Here is a 24,024-nt window from a genome sequence, read left to right as displayed (position 1 = left end):
AAAACTTTTCTGTGTATTGCGTGTTAAGATATTCTGAGATAAATGTCATGTTCTGTTTATTTTTCTATAAACACATGTTTTTTTTTCTTAGATCTTCGCTAATATAACTGTAAACTTTTTGAAATAATAAAAAATGTGTATCTTATTTTTTTATTTTACAGCTCAAAATAATCAAAGTAGAAATGTTGCGTGCATTTTTTATATACATATGGTCCATTGAACATATATTTGAGATTCAACTTCTTATCGTGTTCAATAAACTTACTTATAATCAAACAAATTACACACTGGTCGTCAAGTAAAGTGTAATAAATTAGTTAAAATGTTATCTAACACTAACTTATTTAACAATTAGGAAAACTAGTACTCAACAACTTTGGTAAAATTAACTATATTTTGCTTTAACGACAGTTTTTAAGTAAGTGTAAAAATAAAGAGAGCATTTCCTACTACGTTATATTTTCATCTAACTTGCTCAATGTGTCTTCATTAAACAGACTACTTGTTTCAATCTAATAGCTAACTGTAAAACTAAATGCTACTAGTTACAACACAACAAAAAATTTTTTTAATTAAACAGCAAATGTTCTTCTTTACTTTAGTAATATAAACAAGCTAGTATTACAAGATATAATAATTAATTTTTAATTTATATTAAAGCTACATAAAAAACGGAAATGGACCAAACTTTTTTATCGACGATAAAAAATATATAAGACATTCAATGAAACTTGAGTCAATAAAGTATTTGTTGAATATATATCTATTTGATCAAACCTAGAGTAAACTACGAACTCTAGTAAGTATAAAATGTTTTTACATTTTAGCTGAAATTCGTTTTAGTTATTTAGCTTAAATTCGATTCATTTTGATGAGACGGTTCAGGTTTGAACTTACATCTACGTTTTTGAAACTGCACCATAATAATTATATTAGGAAAACTCTACACATAATCAAAGTTCAAGCTAGAATAAAGTTGATCAACAACTTAGGAAAAATATAAATTAGTAAATAGTTAAAATATTCTCGAGTTTTCACAAAGAACTCAAGTTTGCACTGTTTAAAATTAAAGGTTTTTATTTATTTTGAGAAACTTAATTATTTTATTTAAGCAGTTAATAAAAACTAACGTTTGTGTGATGTTTGCTTTTGTTTCTAAAACTAGCTTTTTAAAACCATTTTAACTGTAAAAATTAAAAAAAAAATGTTAAAAAAAGTATAGGATTCTATAAGCAATTTTTTGCTTAGCTGCAGATGCTTTGCAAAAAAAAAAACAAGTAAAATCTCCGTCCTTTGATTTGTAAACCTTCAATTGATATACGAGTAAAACTTTTTAATGTATAACATTTCTGGCTCCATATATTCCAAAGAAATCTAAAGTTACTTTAGAATGTAATTTTTATCGTTATTCTAACTAATTATAAAATTTTCAAAACAAAAATTAATTTAGTTTGATTTAATTAGAGCTTGACTTTAATAACAGTAAATAAACTTTCAAGTACTAACTTTATTGTTGCATAAAAACTATGAATAAGATTGTTTGATTTTTAAAAATAAAAAAAGATTTTGATTTTTAAATTTTTCTTTGATTTTCTGTAGATAATTTTTCATTAAACTATTGTTTGTATAAAATACTTAGTAAATTAATATAAAGATGACAATGCTAAGTTTTTAAGGTATTAAACAGGCTAAAAACTTGTTATTACCAAAGTTACTTTTTTGTATTTAGCTGGTCTTTTTCCTAACCATTATAAAAATTACTGTATTGAATTATAAAGTTAGTATGTGTATTTAATAATAAAAATGTAAACTTAAATCTCAAAAATAAATTAAAATAATGAATTGTTAACAAATGGTATTTATATATATATATATATAAACTTTAATAAATAAATATTTATTTAATGTAAAAGTAAAAACTATGCATAATATTTTGAATTTTATTATTCTAGATTGCAGTTATATATTTAAACAAAAGTACAAGTAAAATTGGTAGCTTTTAAATATTTTTAACTTTTGAAATCAAAATTTACATAGAGAAAGCCTATTAAAAACAAAATAATTAAGTAATATATATATATACTACATGGTAATGCACAAAATTCATAAGGATTGTCATCAAACAACTAAAAAGGTATATAAAGCTGATAAAAATAATTTAAGAACAAAGCGTCAATAAAAGTAGCACAAACAATTTCCTAAAATTTTTCAAATGTTTTTTATGGTTAAAAAAGACTAAACACCTTCAGGAAAATACCATGACAACTTTGGAAAACTACTGGAATCTATAAAAGAAATAAAAACAAAGTTTAAATGTTTGGTTAACAACTGATATTTTTATACTTGTTATGTATAAAACTAAATTCTCAACTTATTTAAAAAGAATACAACTAAAATAATTATCATTTTACTTATCAAACCAATACAAATTAATCCGTCTTTTGGAACTTTTGACGTTTTAAAGTACACGTGAAAATTTATATGATAATAAAGAATAAATAGTTTAAGTTAGATGTTATCGGTTTTTAATTTCATGTTTGAATTTTTTGCTACACATATATGTTGTGTAACTGTAAATTACATAGCAATTACATTGGGATTGTAAAACTTAAAAGGTTTGTTTTGTGTAGGTTTTCTTTATATAAAAATTATTTAAAAATATAAAAACAGTAGTGATCTGTTGGAAATCTACATAAAAAACTATTACTTTACGCCTTACTTTTATATTTAGATATAAAAACGAAAAAATTTAGAAGTAATTTTTAAAAGATTTTATCAAACTTATTAGCATAAAGTTGTTTTTTGAACATAATGAGTTTGTTTTACATTGCAAAACAAAACACAGTGTTATTTATAAATGTTCTTACTTACGAATGCATTGAAAAATTTAAAACAAAACAAAATAAAGTCTTAATAAAATAAAGCAAAAGTTAATTGATAAACTAAATTAAGCCAAATACTATTTTTAATTAGTTTAGAAAATAATAGTTGTAATAGTGAAATTTTTTTGTGTAAATAAATATTTTTTAGCTTAAATTTTGTTTCGACCAATTTTACAAAAAGTTAAAAAAGTTAAAAATCTTACACATTTAAAACAGTGAATATTTATGACTGCTATGCTATTGGTTTTTTCATAAACAAGTAATGATATATTAGTTCCGTTTTTGTTTTTATAAAAGGTTAATGACTACTACTTCCTCCAGTTAACAAATAAAGGTGTAAACTTTTTCAATTAAAAAATACAAATTAAGTTTTTCAAACCCAAGTTATTTTGTTTAAAAGATTTAAAGTATAAAATTTTATTTAGTGTACTGTTTTAATTTTTAGCCACAAACACACGTAAAACACAAAAAAAACTTTAGTCTACAAATAAAAACTTACATTTTAATTTTCTAAAATAACGATAAGTAAATAAAAGTCAAGGTTGAAAGATTAACTTTATATATTGCGTTGTACGATATTTATTAAAAAACTTGTTTGAAATACCTTCCAAAATAATGTCGAATATGCTGTGGTAGTCGAAAAGTCCCTGCGAAACTCGGTCAAGCATGACCGTTTGCGTCCACGAGGAAAGGGGGCTCCCCAAAAATATCTTACTGCCTTTATTTTTTTTAAATTTAATATAGCTTAACGCAAATAAAATTTGAATACTTTCAAGATCACAATTACAGTTGTCAAATTACAGAATAAGGGAATAACATACCTTCAAACATTTTTTTTATTTTATTGTCAAAACAATGTTTTACTCAAACGAGATCTTAAGTTGTTACAGATTTTTATTGATACTACTGAAGATCTCGTTTGAATGAAATGTTCTTTTGATTATAAAATTAAAAATTTTTGACACGGCAAAACAAAAACCACAGCCACTCACGGACGCAAAGTTCCTGATCCAGGTACGAGGCAGCGAAGTTGTCGCTGAACACCCCAGACTTCCAGTTGTTGTTCAAACTTGCGGCAAAACTTTTCACGTCTTCCGAGTAGAACATTGTTGACAGTTTGGTTTGTAAGTGCTCCAAAGCAGAATTGAGCTGTAAATTACCGTTTTAAATTTGTAAAAAGTTTTAAAGTGTATTGTTTATTGAACGAAAAAAAAGCGCTCAAAAAGTTTGGTCTAAAGTTCTGGATCCAAAAAAACATTTAGTTTATAAAGTCGTACACCTGAGATACAGCTTTATGTCTAAACCAGGACTAGAGATAAGATAAAATAAGGTATACAAGATTTAAGATTTAAAACTTTTGTATCTATAACTAAAATGGCTTTTTAGGAACCAACTAAACATTTTTAAAATAAATATTTTCCAAATTCCTAACTTGATTTATTATTGTAATACAATAGTTAGAGATTTTTTGTGAAAAATCCGCTTATTATATTCTAAACATGAACAAAAACCTGGGGAGGAGCAGCAAAATAAAGAAATCTGAGATTGTTTTCGAACATGTAGTTTTCTATTTTGAGAGATATTTCATCGAGAAAAGTACGGTTGTAGGATATCTGCTGCACTATTTCGCATATCGGTCGGTTTATCTTCCGCACTGAAGAAGGTCTGGAGGACTTACACCTAGGGTTTGAAAACTTCTAGGTAAACAAAATTGAACTGCTGTCACTATTATCAAATTATGCTTTTATTTATTTCTTTCAATGTGTAATTTAAATTTTAATTAAAGTAATGAAGCATAACAAACTTTTAGTTTGTGTTTTTTAATGCTTAAGTTAGTTTGTACTAAGCCAAAACAAATCTTATAAAGGAGGTTACAACTTTAGCAATATCAAATTACAACTTAACAGTATGCTCATTTTGTTGTTTTTAGTTTTTTAATTTTTTATCGTAGTTATAGAAGTAATAAATTTTAATATCTTATTGTAGTTAGATAAACATTTATTGTGATTAATTTTCAATTATTTTGAACTCACATATCAAGCCAGTCAACGTTTTCAAATCTCCAATGAACTGACAAAAACTCCTCATCATTAAACTTTTTTCTCAAAAATTCTTTTGCTAGTTTCTGAAAAAATATACCTGATTTATTATGATATTAGGTTTGAATTATGGTTCTTAAACTATAAATATTGCTGTCGAATATCAATTGCGGATTAAACTCAATCTTAGTTTACAACTTTTTATCAAAAACAAAATGAACATTTATATATATTTTTTTTTTAATTTAAATTTTTAATATAACTTTTTAATGATGATTTGCTTAACAAAACAATCAAATTTCTTAACCTAGTAATATGGAGATTTTCTCCAAAAAATTTTAACAAAAACTGATATAAATCTAAGTTTCACCAAGAAGGACTTAAGTTCTTAGAAGGTGTATAAATATATATAATTATACATAAGATATAGTTTCTCATACCAATTTAATTGTAAATAGTAAAAATTCTGTTAGAACATGTCATATAATATCTTCTTTAAAGTCGTTTTTGTAATCAGTTATGTATTTGAATATAAATTTCATTACTCGCTTCAAGTAGTTTTAAAATGTTTTTTATTTAAACTTTATTTAAAAAAAAATTTATTCAAAAGATAATTTAAAAGTATAGATAGCAAACCTAATCAAATACTAATTAATTAAGTATAAAGTTCTTGCTATATTTGCTCATAAAAAACGTTTTTAAAGTAGAAAAATATGATACCACGGTTCCTAAAAAATGTTCGTAGTTTAGTTAAAAAGTAAATAAAACTGTTACTAAACCTGTACAACAACTGGCCTCTGATAATATTGCGATTTAGGTTTCCAGAAGTTGAGCCAGGCCTGCCTGCTTCCAAAACACTTGTTACCGAGTGCTAGCGCCACGCACTGTTGGTTTTCCGTAGACTTTACAGCATTCAACATGTTCCTAAAAATTATTTTTGATTCAACGTATTTCTTTCACATTTTTTAGTTTGTTTAGTACAAGTATTGCAAGTTATTTTTTTTTTATAGTTCTTGTTGATTAACGATATGTTTTAATTTATATAATAAATAAGTTGTATAAACTATAACTAATGATTTATTACAAGTATAAACGTAAATAATATATAGTTACTAAATTAAACTTGTTAACTAAATGTTAAACATTTTAAAGATAGTAAGTTGATGTATATCATGTGGTTTTAAAAAGTACTAAAAAACAATAATTTCCCTACTATACTTTTATGGTATTAAACAATACTAAAACATTTTATCACTTTGTATAAAATGTACCTAAAAATTTATAAGATCTTAATAAATTTTGTTTAACATTTGCCAATTTATTTTTTGTCGAAAAAAAAAAGAACAAAAAATATATATAAATTTTATACAAATTTTCACTGTGTCAGTGTTCTTAAAAAGTTATAACTACCTTTAAAAAATATGATATGAATGTAAATAAAATTGGCAAGACAAAACTTGTACAAATGTGTAAATATATACAGTGGTGTACACATGTCAACATTTAATTTACTTTAATCTTCTTAAGTCTAATAGATTTATTTGAAATTATTGTCAAAAAGTAAAACTTTACTACTCAACTGTGGTTTTTAATTTTAAATAAAACTTCTTTTATTAATAAATATAGAGTTTTTAACTTAAGCGTTAAGTTTAAGCCGCTTTCGTAAACAAAATTAATTATTTTATCAACTAAATCTTTTGGTTTTACTTTCTGAGTTTTTTCAAAATAATTTCATATCGAAAAGTTGTACCGAAAAGAAATTTAACGATATCTATAAAATATCTAATAAAAGAATGTCTAAAAGTGACCAATAACTTTAAATAAAAACTTATGATTTATTAAACACGCGTAAAGCACTCCAGGCAAATCTAAAACAAAGACCAAAACATTCCAACTCGCTTAACTTGTTAATCTACTGATAAACTATGATGTTAATAATCGCAAAAAAATGACAGATGTAACCGACCATAAATAAACTTTTTGTAGAGAAAACTCATGGTTATTTTTTCACAAGGTTGTAGAAAAACTTATGTAAAAGTTTTCTTCCGAAAAAAAAAATTGAACAAATTAAACTAACACCACAGAGTACTTGTTTTTACTTGTTTGTTGACAAAACTAATGCTAAATTTAGTCAACAACTTTTATAATATTGAATATTTAAATGTTTATCAATTAGTCAAGGAATATAAGTTTACAAAGTCTAAATATATAGAGAGGTGAGTTAGCATTTAAAAACATATTCTAAGTAAAAGATATACAATAAACCAAATTGGTGCAATAATAATAAAAAAATAAAAGTTTTAATTTCTTTTTAATTTTTCAGAATTCTAAAATGCGTAACTAAACGAGAGTGCGTAACGTCACGAGTGCGTAAAGATGCGAGAGGTTACTGTATATATGTAATCATATTGTTGTAGCATAACTATTTGATTATTTTTTGTTGGTATGCTATTGAAAAATAGTTGTTACATATCAATCAGTTTTTTATGTTTAATTTTGTTTTTGCTTTTAAACACGTTTTCTTACAGTGAGTATGCCGAAACAAGGTCTTCGTCTGAAATCTGCCGGATTTCGTAGAAGTTTCCAGTTTCGATGGATGTAGAGTGTTTGAATAGTTTCAGCCCTTCAATCCGCTTCCCAGATATTTTCCCGCAGGTGAGAGTTGTTTGCAACCGACCCTTGCAAACTTCTTTGAACCTTTTAAATTTAAGTTTTATATTTAAATGAAAAAAAAATTTAGGAAAGTAAAAAAATAAAAATGAGTTTATAAAAAACAAATCTTGTAATTTTTTTTATTAGTTTTAGCAAACTTTTTGTAAGTAGATATCGGGAGAAGCTCTTTCAATTTTTTAACGTCTAATATTTTGTTTGCATCAGTTTCAACAATGGAGCGATATGATTGGTCGAAAATGTCAACATCCATCAAGTCCTCCTCATTTTCACCTGTTAATATACAATTATTTAAGTAAACTTTTGATAAAGTTTCAAAGTTTTATTTGATAAACTGCAAAAGCTTATCTAAATATAAAAAATACCTTTTCTTGGAATTGTGGTTGCATTTTTATGCATACAACTATTTTCAAACTTATAATTAAGTTAGTTTTGGCCAATAGTTAGTACATGTGAGCTTGACAAAAATTATTTATTTAGAGTTATTCGTTCTTATTTTTATTTTGATGCCTAATGTTTTGTTTACAAATTCTACTCAAAATTCAATGTCTAATAGTATTATTTTATTTATGAACTTGATGTTTTTTTTTAATTGATGAGCTCATTAAGCGAAACTTTGTTTATTTAATGAATTTAAGAAAACAAGTATTGATACAAATTCCCCTTGTATGGTTTACAACTTTAGTTGTTTGATTAACGACTAGAAGTTATAAAAGAAAATTTTAAAGGTAACAAAAACTATACAAATGTTTAGAAGTGTACACGCCAAATAAAATAACAGTTAAAGTAGTCGGTGCAAATTACACACAACAATATTTTACGCTTTTAACTGTAACCGCTTCCAACAAAAATAATTTAGGCTAAGGTATAAATTTAAAGTCAAATTAAAAATTGCCACAAAACGTGCTTAAGTAGCTTATCGTTGTTGGTAATAAATAGCTACGATGATGGTTAAAGTTACAATTTTCCTCATATTTTCTTTAAAAAAAAGTCTTTTGATTTTGTGAAAGCATAATTTGTTTTAAAATTGATTATAAAAAAGCAAGCAAAAGTGTGTTAGAAAAAGAAAAATATATTTAATAAAACCAACTGTAAATTTTATTGACAGTTTCCATCCGGGGATGATGGGGAAAAGGGGGAATCACCAGAGTCCTTCCGAACAACGTTGCTAGGGAAACTGATTCCTTCATAATTCTGTTTGTTTTGTGAAACATAAACTACTCATAACTTTAATTGTTTATCTTTTTATCCTACTTGAACTATTAATGGTTAAAGAAAAAAAAAAAAATAACTTTTTGAAGTATAACCATTTTTTTTTCTTTAAGAAATATTTTTTAAGCATAATACTTACTTTTAAGCTTTAATTTGAGAAATAGCTGCGTTATTGTCTTATTAAAATATATTGAAAATATTTAAAACCTGTACAAGTTGTTTGGTCCCATGTTATAATACATAATGGGTATTATAAACATTTGTTTTTCACTTGTCTCCACAAACTGTTGCTCTTGCAGAAACAGCTTGTCAGCAATTCGGCTTTTTGGTTTGTTTTGTTTATTTATTTCATGATAACTGAGTCTAACCTGGCCACAGCCATTCGGACCACATATTAGTTTTTCCCGTGACTGCAAATCTCTAATTATTCTTTTTCTTGAAGTTTGAAGCTGTATTTCAAGTTTAAATTGAAACTTACAATATTACAGAATAGACTTATGTTACTTCCGTACACTAATGTTCAAGTTAAACCAATTAAAGTTGGAACTTTAGATATATTAAAAAATTCTTAATACCATAAAACTATGAAAATCTTAAGAAAATAAATAATCGCTAGTTTAAGACTCTAACTAACGAGCAGTTGCTGTTGAAGTAAAAGAAAACACCAGCAAAATAGAGCGATAAAAATAACTGAAATGCATCTTCTTTTCATTTGATGCCTTGACTATATTTTGAAGTCGAGTTTTTTATCCTTCTTTTTCATTTTTATGCAAAGTATCGTTTTTTTTTGTCTGTTAGTATTAAAATTTTTTTAGTTTAATAATGCTTTTTCTTAGTAATTTATTTATTTAAACATTTATTATTACTAACTGAGATTAAATAAAAAAAATCTTAGTTATGTTTTATCCATTTCTTATATTTTTTGTAACAAATAGAGTATATCATTGTGCATTTTCGTATGCATTTCAAAAATAATTAAATATTTTGGTTTAAAAAAAATAACTAAATTGAGTACTTTATTGTCACTTTTTTCACTGAAAAATCAAAAAAAAATTATCCTAAAAACGTTAGTTTTAAATATAATACATGTTTAATAGTTTATAATTTTACTAAAAACTGATAATATTTTAATAAAAACGAACAATTTTGTTATAAGCTAGAGAGAGTTATTAGTTTTTAAGTGAATTAAATTTATTACAAGTTTAGATCACAACTTTACAAAAGTTAAAATTCAATTAACAATTTCTTTTTATATAAAAACAGTTACTTTAATCAAAAATTCTTATAATCAATGAAAGTTTTTTTAAAGCTATCTCCAGTAAAATACTAAAACCTTTAGTAACATTAATTTCTTAAATAGAAAAAATTGTAAATTTTCTTGTGCTCTTATACTTTTTTTTACATATTTAAACTGCAATTAAAAACATTTATATGGAAAATAATCTCCAAAAAAAATTTATTAAAATTAAATTAACACTCGAATATCTAACAAAATGGTTAAATTGTTAACCTAAAAGAAAGCTTATATATATATACATATTCAATATTGTAATGTTAAAACATCTAATGCTGTAAAAGTAATGCTTACATGTGCAGAAAATTAAACTTTCTCAGTTTTTACTTCTCTTTTATTTTGCCTTGGGACATATTCCATCTTAGTATAATTTTCATTGTAGAGATAGCTTTTAAATTCATATAAGTAAACTACTTTTTAGTTACCGTAGCAATTAAAAGCTTTAACTTTGATTAACAAGAATAACTTAAACTAATTGTAAAAAAAAGATAACTTAAGTAAAGTACACAAAGTTTAGAATTTACAAACCTTATAAAATTTTGATACAAGTTTAGAAAGACATACGATCGTTAAAATAAACGTTATAAAAGTGAAGTGCTAAATAAGAAGTTTTTTAATTTATGTTGATAACTTTATAAGTATTTATTGTTTAAATTATTTAAGTTTTCAAAAACTACAATCATAATCTCATAAAGGCTAAATTACACATTTACAAATACTATATACCACATTAAATAGTCGTATATAAGCTAAATTGGAAAACTACTAAAGTGTCACTAAAAATCGCTAGTGGTGATATCTAAAATAAATTCATTTAAATAAACTATAATTATTATTTTTGTAAAAATTTAATAAAATCAATGGTTTAACTTTGGATTAGCTTATATTTTGAATTTTTTAATACATTTTAAGTTTAAAAATAGTTCTTTTAGGGATATATTGGTTAAAATTTTTAAACAAAAATGAAGAATATTAAGTTTAAAAGTTTAAAAAAGTATATATACTTATTATGAAAAAAACTATTGTTTAATAATTAAATGTATTTTTCTGCAATTTTTCAAACAAATTGTTCAACTTTATATACAAAATATTTGTCAAGTTTATGCAGTGTTTTTTGCTTTATTTTAACACTTTTCGATTTCTTTTAATCTTTTTAGCAAAGGCTTTTATAAATCTTTAGCAAACTTGCTAGAAAAAGATGCTCGTCGGCCGCCTTTTATATTTCAGTCGTATATAAATTAAGCCGAATCAAGTAAAAAATGACCACAGGGCTATAATGTTTACTTGTTGAAAACTTGGTCTTTTTTTTACTTGATCTAAATTTTTCTAGGCTCATGATTCTTACTTGTTAAAAATTTTGGGGCCGTTTTTTACTTAATCAAGTTAATAAACTGTTTGCTCTAACGTTAAAGAAATTATGTTTTTAAACTTTTTTAACTTTATCTTTATGGCGTAGTAATCATACGATAATTTTAAATTTCAAAATAAAAATTAAAGGAACTACAAAAATTGAGCAAGAAGATCTGTTGAGAGAAAATAATGGTCAACATTTTTTTTGAAAGAACCCTTTAATTAGTTAGAATATAGATGTTTAAAAAAATAATTATTTTTAGTAACAAATTTAAACTGATATAACTTTAAACTAAATTTTCAAACTAACTAGTATTTTAGTTGCATTTACTTTTTAATTTGTTAAAAATACGTTTTAATATTTCTTTACTATTCGTTTTTATAAACTAAACAAAGCTGAACAAATTTGTTTTAGTTGTTACTTTATTTGATAATATATTTTTTTTTACTTAAGTATATCTGGAGTTAGTTTTTACTTGTTCTGAACAGGTTAAAATAATGACCTAGGAGTCATAATTTTTGTTTGTTGAAAACTGTAGTATTAATAATTGATCCAAAAAGACTTACGCAGACCGCAAACATTTAAAAAAGTTTTTTTATTTTTATGAATAAAAGATATTCTTTTAAACAACAACTTTAACAAAATAAGCAATAATAAAGCACCAATAATTATTAGTTGTTAAATTTAAAGCAGCCTAATTGTAAGTTTAACAAAAATAACAATTTTCAAATCATTTTAAAAACTATGTTTTTAGCTAAAAAGTACATCGCGGGCCGCAACTTGCTGATCTCTGCTTTAAATCAGTAGTCTTTACAGTAATTAAAATCTGTGCACACTTATCTAGAATAAAAATATTTTGTGCATTCAAAGCTCAAAACTTGATAAACATGTAATAAGAGTTTTCAAAGTTTACCCGTAATATCTTGTGTAAGTTTCGAAACACCTCTCACATATGCCTGAAACTTTTTTTGATTTTTATAATAAATAGTCTTAAGAATGTCTAGTCTGAGTTTTAAAGTAAATTTGGTGCACCCCTACATCATTTTGGGGCTCTTTGAAATTATTTTTCTTTGCACAATAAATTTCGCGTTCACTAGTGTGCATAAGCTAACACGGTGAAGACTACTGATCTAGTGTAAGTTTTAAATGTTTTCGGGAATATCAAATTAAAGTTTTAATACTTTCTTTAAAAATTTCTATGACCCTTTTTTTTACTATCAGAAACTCCGGAATATTTAGTGTAAATTGAAAAAATGTTTTAGAATATTTAGTGATTGTTCAAACATTTTCCATAATATTTAGTCTAAGTTTCAAAACTCCCTTAAAATGTGCCTATGATTTTTTTACTCCTTATCCAGAATACTTAAATAAAAGTTTCGTAAATCTGCTAAAAAATCTAGTGTAAACTTCAAAAATTGACAAAAACTTTTAGAATAAATTTTCAAAAGTTGTGATTGTTAAATACCTAGTGTAAGTTTTAAAGGTTCCCTCAAGTATGCCTAACTTTTTTTCTCCTCATGAGATACTCCGTAATTTGTAAATTTAGTATAAGTTGTGAAATTTTCCAAAAAAATTAATGTTTGAAAAAATGTTTGAGTTAAAACATAAAATGAAAACATAAACTCCTTCATGAGTTTTGTGCACCCTATTTTTTCGTTTCCTTTAAACTTTACACACCAGTGTGCACGAATACTAATGCGTTTTGGGCATAGTTTTGGAAGTTTACCTAAGTATATACACTGTATTATAGTAATTTGGCATTGTTAAAAAGCTTTTTAGCTTTAAGTTAATTTATTAATGTATATAGTATATATTATACTTTATACACTATAATTTTACTTAAAGCCAAAAAGACTTTTTCACAATGCCGAATAAACAAATTAGACTTACAATAACAAGAAAACTGAATCATAAATAAAAATTAACTAAATTGTAGCAGTATGACTATAACTTGGTTTTAATTTTGTCTATTACTTTTAATCTAACACCTACTTGTAATAATTATTTTATTTATAAATTATTAACCCTTGTTTCTTGCTTGGATGCACTACAATTTAAACTCTGACAGTTGAAATATTGTATTTCAAATTCTAATAATTCTGAGTTATTGAAGACTATCTCTTTTGACAAATAAAAAAATAAAATTTACCATCTGAGTCATATTAATTAGTATACCTACTTAAACACTATTCTTTTTTTTATATAGATTAATTTTTAAGTAAAGGTAAAATAAGTTTTTAGTCATACTAAATTATAAATTATAGTAAACTTGACCTAACTATGATTCCGGATAATATTTGTTTATCTATTTAGTAATAAAAAAAATTCTTTGGTACCTAAATATTACATTATCAAGTTAACTATCATATGTTATTTTATACAGATTTTTAGACCGAAATTTAGTGTTGGATAGACCTTTGAAACAAGTTTCTAACAAGATTTAATTTGACTAAAGTGTGAAGAATGAGTACAAAACGAAAATTACATGCAAACTAAATTCAAAATAAATACTAAAACAAGCATCATTAAAATAAATTTAATTGACTGAACTTTTTCTGTTTTAACATTTTCCAAAATAGATCTCATTGATAAGCTGCTAGTAATACACAATCTATTGTTATTTTAAAGAACAAACTGTGTTTTAAACTTTGAAAAGATTCTGCTAGCTGAGCTAAACTTCTAAAAAATATTGTTATAAAAAACGTGTTGTTGTAGTGGTCCTAATGACAACTTTGAAATCTCTCAACTTTTCAAGATTAGAACCCAGTGGTCTACACTTATACATATAAGAGACATGATAAACCATTATGTTGCCTACAGTTGACAAAAAAAAGTTTGAGTAATTATCTAGCATGATGTCACACCAATATAAAGCTGAAAGTATATGTCCTTTTAAACCATAATTTTAGGCTAAAACTAGAATGTTTTTCTTTTTAACTTATATAATATTTTGAAATTTATTTTCTTTATTAAAGTCCATCTTTAATTTTAGCTTAAAAATAATTAGAAGTTTATGTAGTTTGACTTAACAAATATATAATATTAAATTACAATCTTAAAATTTATTATCTTGTTTACTTTTTAAATAAGTAAATAACTATTTTTTATATAGCTTGTTTAAAACATAGTATCTTTTTAGACTTGACATATTACTCTAAAAACATTGATTTTTAGCCTAAATTTATGGTTAAAAAAGACATCAAATTTTATATAATTTAAGTTTGATATTGGTGCAACATCATGCTAGGTAATTACCAAAGTTGATCTTGCAATATAAATTATTATTTAAATATCTAATACTATCAAGTAGTAATTTTTCGTAGATGTTGAATGAGATTTAGCTGTTATCTAATAATCAATATATTTTTTATTTTACAACAAAGTCAAGTTTAAAAACTTGGTTTTTAATGGTATTTCAAAGTTTATTTAATTTTTTTTTAACCTTTGTTACTAGCTCTTCACCACTAATAAAGAACATTGTTGTTTTTGTTCAAAATCAGAAAATAAAATATATCCTGTTTAAATTTTTGCTAATAAAAACATACAGATATATAAAAAAATAGTTATTTCATGGTTATTTCAAGTTATCCTTATAATTATTATCTATTATAAGTTACTTATATTACTTAAAAAAAGCAACTTAAAGTATCTTATTAGTCTACTACTAACAAAAAATGAATCTAAAACTGAATTTCTAAAAACTTAACCTTTTTAGAAAATTACCATCAAAAAATCTCTCCACATCATATATAATCTCTTTACTGCTATAACTTATGTTTTTGTTGTTAAATTTAACAAAATAAATATATTGAAACTTGTATACAGCCATCTAATATGGGAACGGGTCAAAATTGCACAAAGTAACTAAATTGCACTAGAACAAAATTGCACAAATGTACAGAAATGCACAAAGATACTTATGCACAAAGACAAATCTGCACAAGTGCACAAAATTCACAAGGGAACAAAATTACACAAAGGCAATTTTGCATCAAGGCAATTGAATTGTGCAGAAAATAAAAAAGCTACCAACCAAGGGTTAGGGGTAACAGTAATAGTAAAAAAATAAATAAAAATGTTCTACCTATGCAAAAATGTTTCTGTGCAAAAGTGTCTTTGTGCACTTGTAAATTTTGTCCTCTTGTGCAATTTTTATGCTTGTGCAAATTTGATAGCTACCCATCTAATATATATACAGTCTTAATTGATTAAGACTTAAATATTGAAGCTTTGAATAAAGTATTGTAATTACTTTTTTTTAACTACTTTGTGGTGAAACTACAATTAATTTAAAGTCATTTATAAACCTTATGAAAATTATAATTATTTAGAGGTAATAAAAATACATGCAAACATCATTTCAATCATGGTATTGGGCATCACTTTTTTTCAATCATTCAATTTAATTGTTGAACAGGCTCCTAAATGAAATAGTTTGATGTGAAAAAGTTAACCAATTTTTAATCAATTAATGTTAAAAAAAAATTATATAAATTACTTTTTATCAATATATTTTATATGTAAACAGTTTTCTTTTTCTTCCCTATCAATCATTAATTTAATTTTAAAGTTTTGGTTTAATTTTTAGTTTGATTTCATTTGTAAGCAACACCTTACCACAATGAATAATAATTCCTTATTTAGTGTTCTTTAATATATGTTGTTTTATTACTCTGTTTAACAGTAATGTACTTTGGGTTTTGGTTTATAAATAAATTTTGCAATTGATCATAGCAAAAACTAAATTTCAATTATTTTCAACTTATTATGCCCCTTAATGTAAAGTTGTTATAATGATTAACTTTTTAAAATTTTTATCTATTAGTTTTAGTTTTTGTTTCTAAATTTTAGATAAAAGGAACTTACTGTATTTATTTTATTTTTCATCTCTTTTGGTGTGTTTTTCAGTTTAATTGGACCAGGTTTTATGACAGGGTCCAGTAGTGTAAAATAAATTAACAATAATAATAAATTGAGTAAACATAACTTGTAGATCATACATACACTGCTTTCTCCTTTTCACTACTCACAAAAAAAAGATTATATAAGGTATAAGTTGTAAAGCTGGAGACATAAAATTTTTTTAAGAATTTAGAAAAAACTTATGAATCAGACTAGTTTAAGGTCAATCAGTATGTAGTTTATTTTAACTCGATTATCACTTTTAGTAAACTATATTAACATAAATTTAAATGATAAAATAGCTTTACAATAAGTTTTATAATATTAGCTACAAAAAATAAAATTAAAATGTAGCTATAAGAAATTAGTGAGACAATTTTGGATTATCAACGTTTTTAACAAGTTGAATTAAAAGTAGATATTCTTATAAATGACTGCAGAGTGCTATTAGTTAGATTTTAAGGTAGCTTACTTTTATTTATGTTCATGAAGAGAATGTTTGTTCACAAATATATGTTGAACTAAACAGAAAAAAAAACTTCTTTACCAACTTTTTCAAGTAAACAAGCTTTTACTTATTTACTAAAATTTGTTAATTCTTTAGTTTTGAACTTCCTTTGAGGGTGTTGTCACACTGAAGTTAAATAAATACACAAAAAAGAATGACTTACAATTCATACTTGATATGAAGAATTTTTTTACAAGATTACTTACTAATAGGTCGTCACTTAAATTTATTATACAGTTACGGGAAATAAAAATAATTTTTAATTAAAGCTCCATATTATAATAGATATCAAAATTGTATACTATCTTCTCAAATTTTATAGAGATTTATTCTTAAGCAATCTGACTTCAAATTAAAATTTTCAGCTTAACTACTTATTTTTAGATATACAAAAGTAAAAACTCTGGATTAGTAAATGTTTATCAAAATATAATGAAAAATAAACTAATCTGTTTATAATTATTAATAGCTAAGTACTTTTATTGTATTCTCAAACTACAAAAAGTATACAAAATACTTAATAAAAACTTAAATAAAAACAAGTTTAATTATTACAAGAATATTTAAAAAAGTTAAAAAACCTAATGGAAAATTAATATTAAGATACACAAAAAACTATAAATACAATTAATACTTCAAACTAACCGGAATTCACTAACTTACAGTATGTTTCAAATGGTCATCACTGACCTTAGTCATATATATATATGATAAATAAGTTCTCAAAAATCAAATCATATTATTATAGACTTCGAAGACAGGTTCTAACTTGATAACTTTAAATGCAAAATATACTCAAGCAGTCAGAGCAAAATTTCAAATTGTTCCACAACTTAACTATTCATTCATACATTTACAAATAAAAGTTACAACCTTGTTTAAATAAAGGCATGTTAGGGAGTAGCCAATAGTTTTTGAGAATTTTTTTCTAGGTTTTCTGTTTTGTTTTCAGGTTTTTGAAATTACAAGTTATCCTGTCTCTTTTTAGTATAAAGTATTTAAGGTCCAAAATAGTGTTAAGTACTATAAAATTACTAAAATGGTACTATAATACTCTTTCCTTTTATATAATACTTCTAGACTAACTGTAAATATTCAAAAATCATTGGTGTAAAACTGAAGGAGAAGATAGATTTATAGTAAAATACTTTTATTTATTTTTTTTCCTTTTTACCTTAAACAAGGAGCTTATTAAATTCAATAACTTTTATCCCTTATTTTTTTAAATTTGTTTTCAATTTTATTTAATGGTAAAAAGTATCTGATTGGTGTTTTAAAATTCAAAGTGTTATCATGTTTTTAAAAGCAAGGTGAGAACCCTTTATGGCCTTAATTTATTTATTTACTCAAATGACTCTATTACACTAAAATTTAGATACAAAAAAATTTTATGACTTCACTCTTAAATAGTAAACATTTACTACTATATTTAATACTTACTATTTAATAAGCTCTTTACATCCCAGTAAATTGAGCATTCTTTTTTAGTTAAGGCAAATAACTATATGACTTTACTGTTATAAATAGCATTGACTCACAAAATAAGGATGCGATTGGAACGGATTGAGATCCTGAAAAAAAGGATTTAGCTGGTTCTGGAGATTAAAGAAAAAAAGCTGAATCTAGCTAGATTCTGATCCGGGCCTCACTTCTAAGTCACTAAAATTAATTAACTATAAGTTATGAATAAATAAAAGATCATTAAAATAATTTAAAACTAATTATCCTTAAATTGAACAGTTTTGTCTGTTATGTTTTGTAATTTTTTAAAATTTTTATTAATGCTTAATACTCATAACAGTGTGTAATTAAATAATAAACTGTATGTGTAAAATTAAACTTTGTTTCTTTTGCATCAAACCAGTAGGCTTTTTCTTGATATAACTTAATTCTAAAATAAAGCGGCCCACAAAAGTCAATGTCAAATAAATTTTGCATATTATGTTTAAACGCATGGGTCTACAACTAGAGTAGTTGCCTAACCTTGTTATAGAACATGAAAAAGTATACTAGAACTGATTTATATACAATAAAATATAGTTATAAAAATTACGATAACAAAAATAAGAAATATTTGTTTATAATGTAAAAAATGATGCTAAATTAATCAACCAACATGCTTTTAATGATACAGCTGTGGTTTGGTATGCCAATATAGATATAAAGTTCACCTTTGTTTTTTCATCAAACATATTTGTTAGATAGCAACATAGCTTTAGATAGCAATTTATTATGTATTTTTGAACCAACAATATACTAAAATTACCATTTAAAAAAATTACTGGTACAAGGGTTGCAAAAAAACCTGGAATTTGTCAATTTGGGCAAAAAAATTCCAAATAAATTTAGAATTTTAAAAGTTTTGAAAAAAAAAACCTGGAAAAACCTATAATTATATACTTTTAAAAAAGCATTTAAAAACCATTTTGTATCATTAACTTTTTTTTCATTACACATTGAAGTAGGTTTACAGTATCTTTTCAATGTAGTTAATTTATTTATAACTGTTTTTTAACTTAAGTTTAATTTTATACTAAAACTAGACCAAAAAACTTGTTTTTTGAAAACCTGGAAGAAATTCAGAAATCATGGAGAAATTGACAAAAAAAAAATCTTTGGTAACCCTGTAATACTGTGAATTTGTTTAAATTAATAGTTTACTTGTGTCTTTTTAATGAGCTTTTGTTATAAATTTTTTGTAGTTGGTTCTTTATTTTTAACAAACAAATGACTATTTTAGATTTTAAATAATTGAATCCTGATCTTTTTATATTGTACATGTGTTAATCACTGGGTTTTGATCTTGTAGTGTTAACTTTAAAGAGTTTTTAAATCCATCATTAGGACCCCAACACCATTAGGCCACTTATTTTTTAGAATAAAATTTATTAAAACTAGTGATCTAACAAATCCAGATTTTTTAAAATTAAGATCCACTCTAAACCGGATCCTAAATTTTTAAAAAGAAAACTTTAATTTCTTAAATCAGAATTAGGCAAATTTGGATAGTAGTAAAAAAAAGGAATAAATCAACCAGATCCGGATAGTGACTTTAGTAGATCACTAGATGAGACTAAGTTATTGAACAAAAATTTCTTAAGGATTACCACATACTCTAGCTACTCAGGCTAGTTTAAACTTATTTAAATCTCAGGTTTACTCATACCAACTTTGGCTAGTTTGATGTTTATTTTTAAATCAGGCTAATTATTTGTTAGATTTAAATTTAGTGAACGTCCATTTAGTTTAAAATATTGCTTTATTTTATAGTTTTATAGCTGTTTAATATTTCTATTTAGTTAATTTTACTATGTTAATCTTAGTTATTAGGTAAAAAAGGTTTGTCTTGTAGGTGCTTCTACTCAAGTATAAAATATTTTTTCATTGTCTGTTGTAAACATCAAGTTGATATTCAAGTTTTAAAAGCTGTGCACACTAAATTACTACATAATAGTTTTTGTGCAGACTAGATAATGTATATTTATTTATAATACTAACACTACTATTTTTTATACTGTTTTTAGTTTGTAAATGTTTTATTAAAACTTGTTAAGAACTAACAAAAATAATTTTTAAGGAAAACAACATCTTTTTTATCATTATTGATTAAAGTTTCTATGCACTTTCATGTGTAAAGGTGCTCACTGAAAAAATCTATTTTATATTTTTTTAATGAAAAAGTTATTCTTAAAATTAAATTTTATATGAAAGAAAATGTTTGTATATCTTTATTTTGTTTAACAAATAAATAAGTTAAAACAAATATAATAGAGAAATCAATTGCTACTTTATTTTGTTTTGTTTACCTTACAAATTGTTGTTTGATGTATTTAGTTTTAATGTGTATATTTTTTTAGTTTTTTTGATACATAATAAATTATTTTAACTGTTTTGAAAATACCAGTTTTATTTTTAATAAATGCTTATTTTGTGTATAAAGGTTTTAACCAGTGGTTTCACAATAGGCACCTGTGCAGACTAGTGTTCATATTTTTTTTTTACTGTGCACAAAAATTTTAATAAGGTATAAAAATGTTTTTTGAATGATGTATCTGTTTTTTTTTAGAACTGCTAATTGTAATATAAATTTAAAGTTCCTATTATATTATTTTTTTATTAGAGACTTCGAAAATTAAAAAAAAAGTGTTTTTGATTAATAATATATATTTTTATAGTTTAGTGTATAGTCTAGCAGTTTTTTTGGTTTATTAAGTTTTTAAATAAACTTTGAAAGTTTCCACATAGTTTCTCTGTAATTTTTTATTCATAACTGCATAATGTAAAGCTTAAGTATTTATACATAGGGCAAAGGGAGAATACTCAAAAAAATATTTTTTTAGTTTGGAATAAAACAGTTATTAAAAAATAAAATTGAAAAGTTAAGAATATTGGTTATATAAATTGTTTTCAGATGATTGGTTTCTATAGAGTGTTTTTCGTTTTTTACAATATTTTGTTTTATTGAACACATCAATTTTTATCTTATCCCTTATATTTGAAAACTACTTTGATTTTTTTAAAGCTTTAGAATCAACTGGTAGGTAAAATTAAACAACATAAGAGACAAATATAAAAAACAAGTAGGACTAACCATTAACCTAATAAGTAAGCAAAATTTTTTTTTTCTTAAAATTATGGTGTTTATTGCTGAACTAATAAAACCAGCTTATAAGACTATTGGTCTTAAGGTTATAATCTTTTTTTTTTTGCTGGTTTATTGCAAATAAAAACTACACTTAAAATAAACATTTTATCACGTAAATTAGTATTTTTTTACTAAACTTAATATATTTATACATAAAGTGAGATAAAAGTTGGTTTATTATTATTTTGAAAATTGCTTAAAATTGAGGTAAACTTTTTATTTAACTTTTTCTAGTATAATTTAATTACATAAAAGATTGTTAATAATAGGCGTTTGTTAGTTCAGTAAGATTTAGTTGTTGTTGTTGTTGTTTTCAAACCATTTAAAAGATAGAGTTATTAAATAAAAACATTGAGGTTAAAGTTTCATACTTTTATTATCTAGTTATTTTTATATTTTCAAATTAATTTTGTACTAGGCAATAAAAGTTACAAAAATAAAATGAGGCTGAAATGTGAAGCAAATGTTGTAAACAGACAGGCTGCTTCAAATGGAATCATATCAAGCAAGTTCAGCGTTGCCAATGTGTTCATCTTGCAAGACAAAACCAACAAAAAAGCAATGATGAAGGTTTGCACTGTGAAAAACAAGGATGGTAAGAGGTACCCGCTCAACAATAATTTGCTCAGGTGTTTTGAGGGGGTGGTCAAAGAAGGTAAAGCAACTGTTCGCCTGATTGCACCACAAGTCGATATTTTCATAAGAAAGGCAAACCCTGTAGAATTAAAACTGTTAGTGACTTCAGTTAAAGCTGCAAACGCAAGCAAGGATGTTTCCAAGTGGGGTGCTACTTCTACAAATGCTGCAGTAAAAGCTAAAGATCTCACGAAACCAAAAACAAAAATGGTTATAAGAACGCCCTTGGAATATAGAAAATCTTATCCATTGCCTTACTCACTTGAAAAACTAGATATTAATGGCTGTGCATTACCAGCAATAGCTCAAAGAATATTGAAGTTAAAGCATCTTACTCATCTTAATTTAGAAGGAAACAACATCAAACAATTACCAGATGAACTGAAAAACTTTAACCTAATGGAGTTGAACTTGAATTCAAACAAAGTAGAAAAAATTAGTGAAAGACTGTTTTCTGACTCTACACCAATTTCAAAAAGTCTTAGACACTTAGAACTTTGTGATAACTTACTAAAAACGTTGCCTTTATCTTTGTCATATGTGAAAAACTTGACAGTTTTACGCATAAAAAACAATAATCTCACAGAACTAGATTTGTATTTTGATAATTTATGTGGACTTAGAATACTTGATGCAAGCTCAAACAATCTTCAAACTTTGCCTTTTAGTATTTTAAGATTAAGGCTAAATGAGCTTTGGTTAGAACAAAACAACTTTGATACACAACTCGATATACCTGAGTATTTTGAATTGAGTCGACCAGCAAAGGTGTTAAAGTTACAAGAGCTAGCTGCAAACACTGTACGTGGAAACTACTCTAAAGCATCAAGACAACTTATTCCATACATTATGAAGCGATATCTTGAAGCGGGAAGAAAATGTTCATTGTATAGTTGTAATAAGTACTCCTTTTTTTCAAAATTTATCTCCCAATCATTAGGAAATTTGTCAAGTATAACAGCAAGTCTTCATTTAGAACCGGAAATGCAAATTGTTAAAACTACTTCTAAGTTTTGTTCCTTTAAATGTAAATTTATATTTGAAAATACTCCCACTTTAAATTTTTGAGTATAAAGTGTAGACATTAAAAAACATTATTAAATTAAGAGTCACTAAAAAAGTATTTTATAAGAAATTTAACTGATAATGTTATATGTATTTTAAATAAGTCTGTTTACACTTGAACTATTTTTCATATACATAAAGTATTATAAACATAATTGCATGAATTTAGTCGAATAATTTTTTCAATTATAAATTTATTAAAAGACATACTAAATTATAAGTTTATTTTTAATTAAGTTAAACTAATAGTTTATAAAATGGTACTATCAAATAAAAGCATATATAAGTTTACAAAACTATTTTTATTAATAAATGTTCATTGAAATTAAATATTTCAATATACTATACATATATGACTTGTTAAATATAGTCTTCTTTTAGTAGTTGCTAAAGCAATAATTATTTACCTTGTAAAATTTTAATCTACATGTTTTTGTACTTAAAACAGACTTAGTTTTTATAGTTTATTGGTTCATCTTGCTTTGAATTTGGTTAGCTTAAATTTTGTAAAAAAATATGTGAAAGTTTTAGTTTTTTTGAAGTATTTGTACAAATTGTTATTTGTACTCAACCAAAAAACTAAGAATTTGTAAATTCAGAGCAACCACTTGAATTTTAAGTTTGTAATTTTTGTTTAATTTTAAATAAATTATAGTACCAAAAATTATTTAATTATTAATTGATTGATATATAAATTTCCAACTTGGTAATTGTTAATGGTTTTTTAATTGTTTTTTTTTTTATAATATAAATTTATAATGAAGTTAATTACTACAAAAAGTTTTTATTCAATATAATATAATATTTTTATACTATCTTA

The 24,024-nt window shown here is 24.3% G+C and overlaps 2 protein-coding genes across 3 annotated transcripts; one reads left to right on the top strand and one right to left on the bottom strand.

Annotated features, from left to right (window-relative positions):
• Positions 1–2,176: 2,176 nt before the first annotated feature.
• On the bottom strand, positions 2,177–9,549 carry LOC145829730 (uncharacterized). 2 transcript variants are annotated; one of them, XM_082937599.1, is made up of 11 exons: positions 9,438–9,549; positions 9,011–9,252; positions 8,682–8,785; positions 7,732–7,864; positions 7,448–7,618; positions 5,701–5,845; positions 4,916–5,007; positions 4,394–4,562; positions 3,875–4,031; positions 3,487–3,600; positions 2,177–2,285 (listed from the first exon to the last, which is right to left on the bottom strand). In XM_082937599.1, the coding sequence occupies exons 1-11, from the start codon at positions 9,513–9,515 to the stop codon at positions 2,236–2,238; spliced, it is 1,455 nt and encodes a 484-aa protein (XP_082793725.1). In that variant the 5' UTR covers positions 9,516–9,549; the 3' UTR covers positions 2,177–2,235. The 2 variants fall into 2 exon arrangements, with proteins under 2 accessions (XP_082793725.1, XP_082793724.1); XM_082937598.1 differs by having other exon boundaries at positions 3,487–3,596.
• A 12,395-nt stretch (positions 9,550–21,944) lies between these two features.
• Positions 21,945–23,263, top strand: LOC145829560 (leucine-rich repeat protein 1-like). Its single transcript, XM_082937397.1, has one exon. The coding sequence runs from the start codon at positions 21,945–21,947 to the stop codon at positions 23,205–23,207; it is 1,263 nt and encodes a 420-aa protein (XP_082793523.1). The 3' UTR covers positions 23,208–23,263.
• The last annotated feature ends 761 nt before the right edge of the window (positions 23,264–24,024 follow it).

The sequence above is a fragment of the Thalia democratica genome, chromosome 2, assembly GCF_965202585.1.
Source record: "Thalia democratica chromosome 2, ktThaDemo2.hap1.1, whole genome shotgun sequence".
In the NCBI taxonomy this organism is placed as follows: Eukaryota; Metazoa; Chordata; class Thaliacea; order Salpida; family Salpidae; genus Thalia; species Thalia democratica.
The sequence above is the reverse complement of the archived record's forward strand: the minus strand, read 5'-3'. Positions and strand labels throughout refer to the sequence as shown.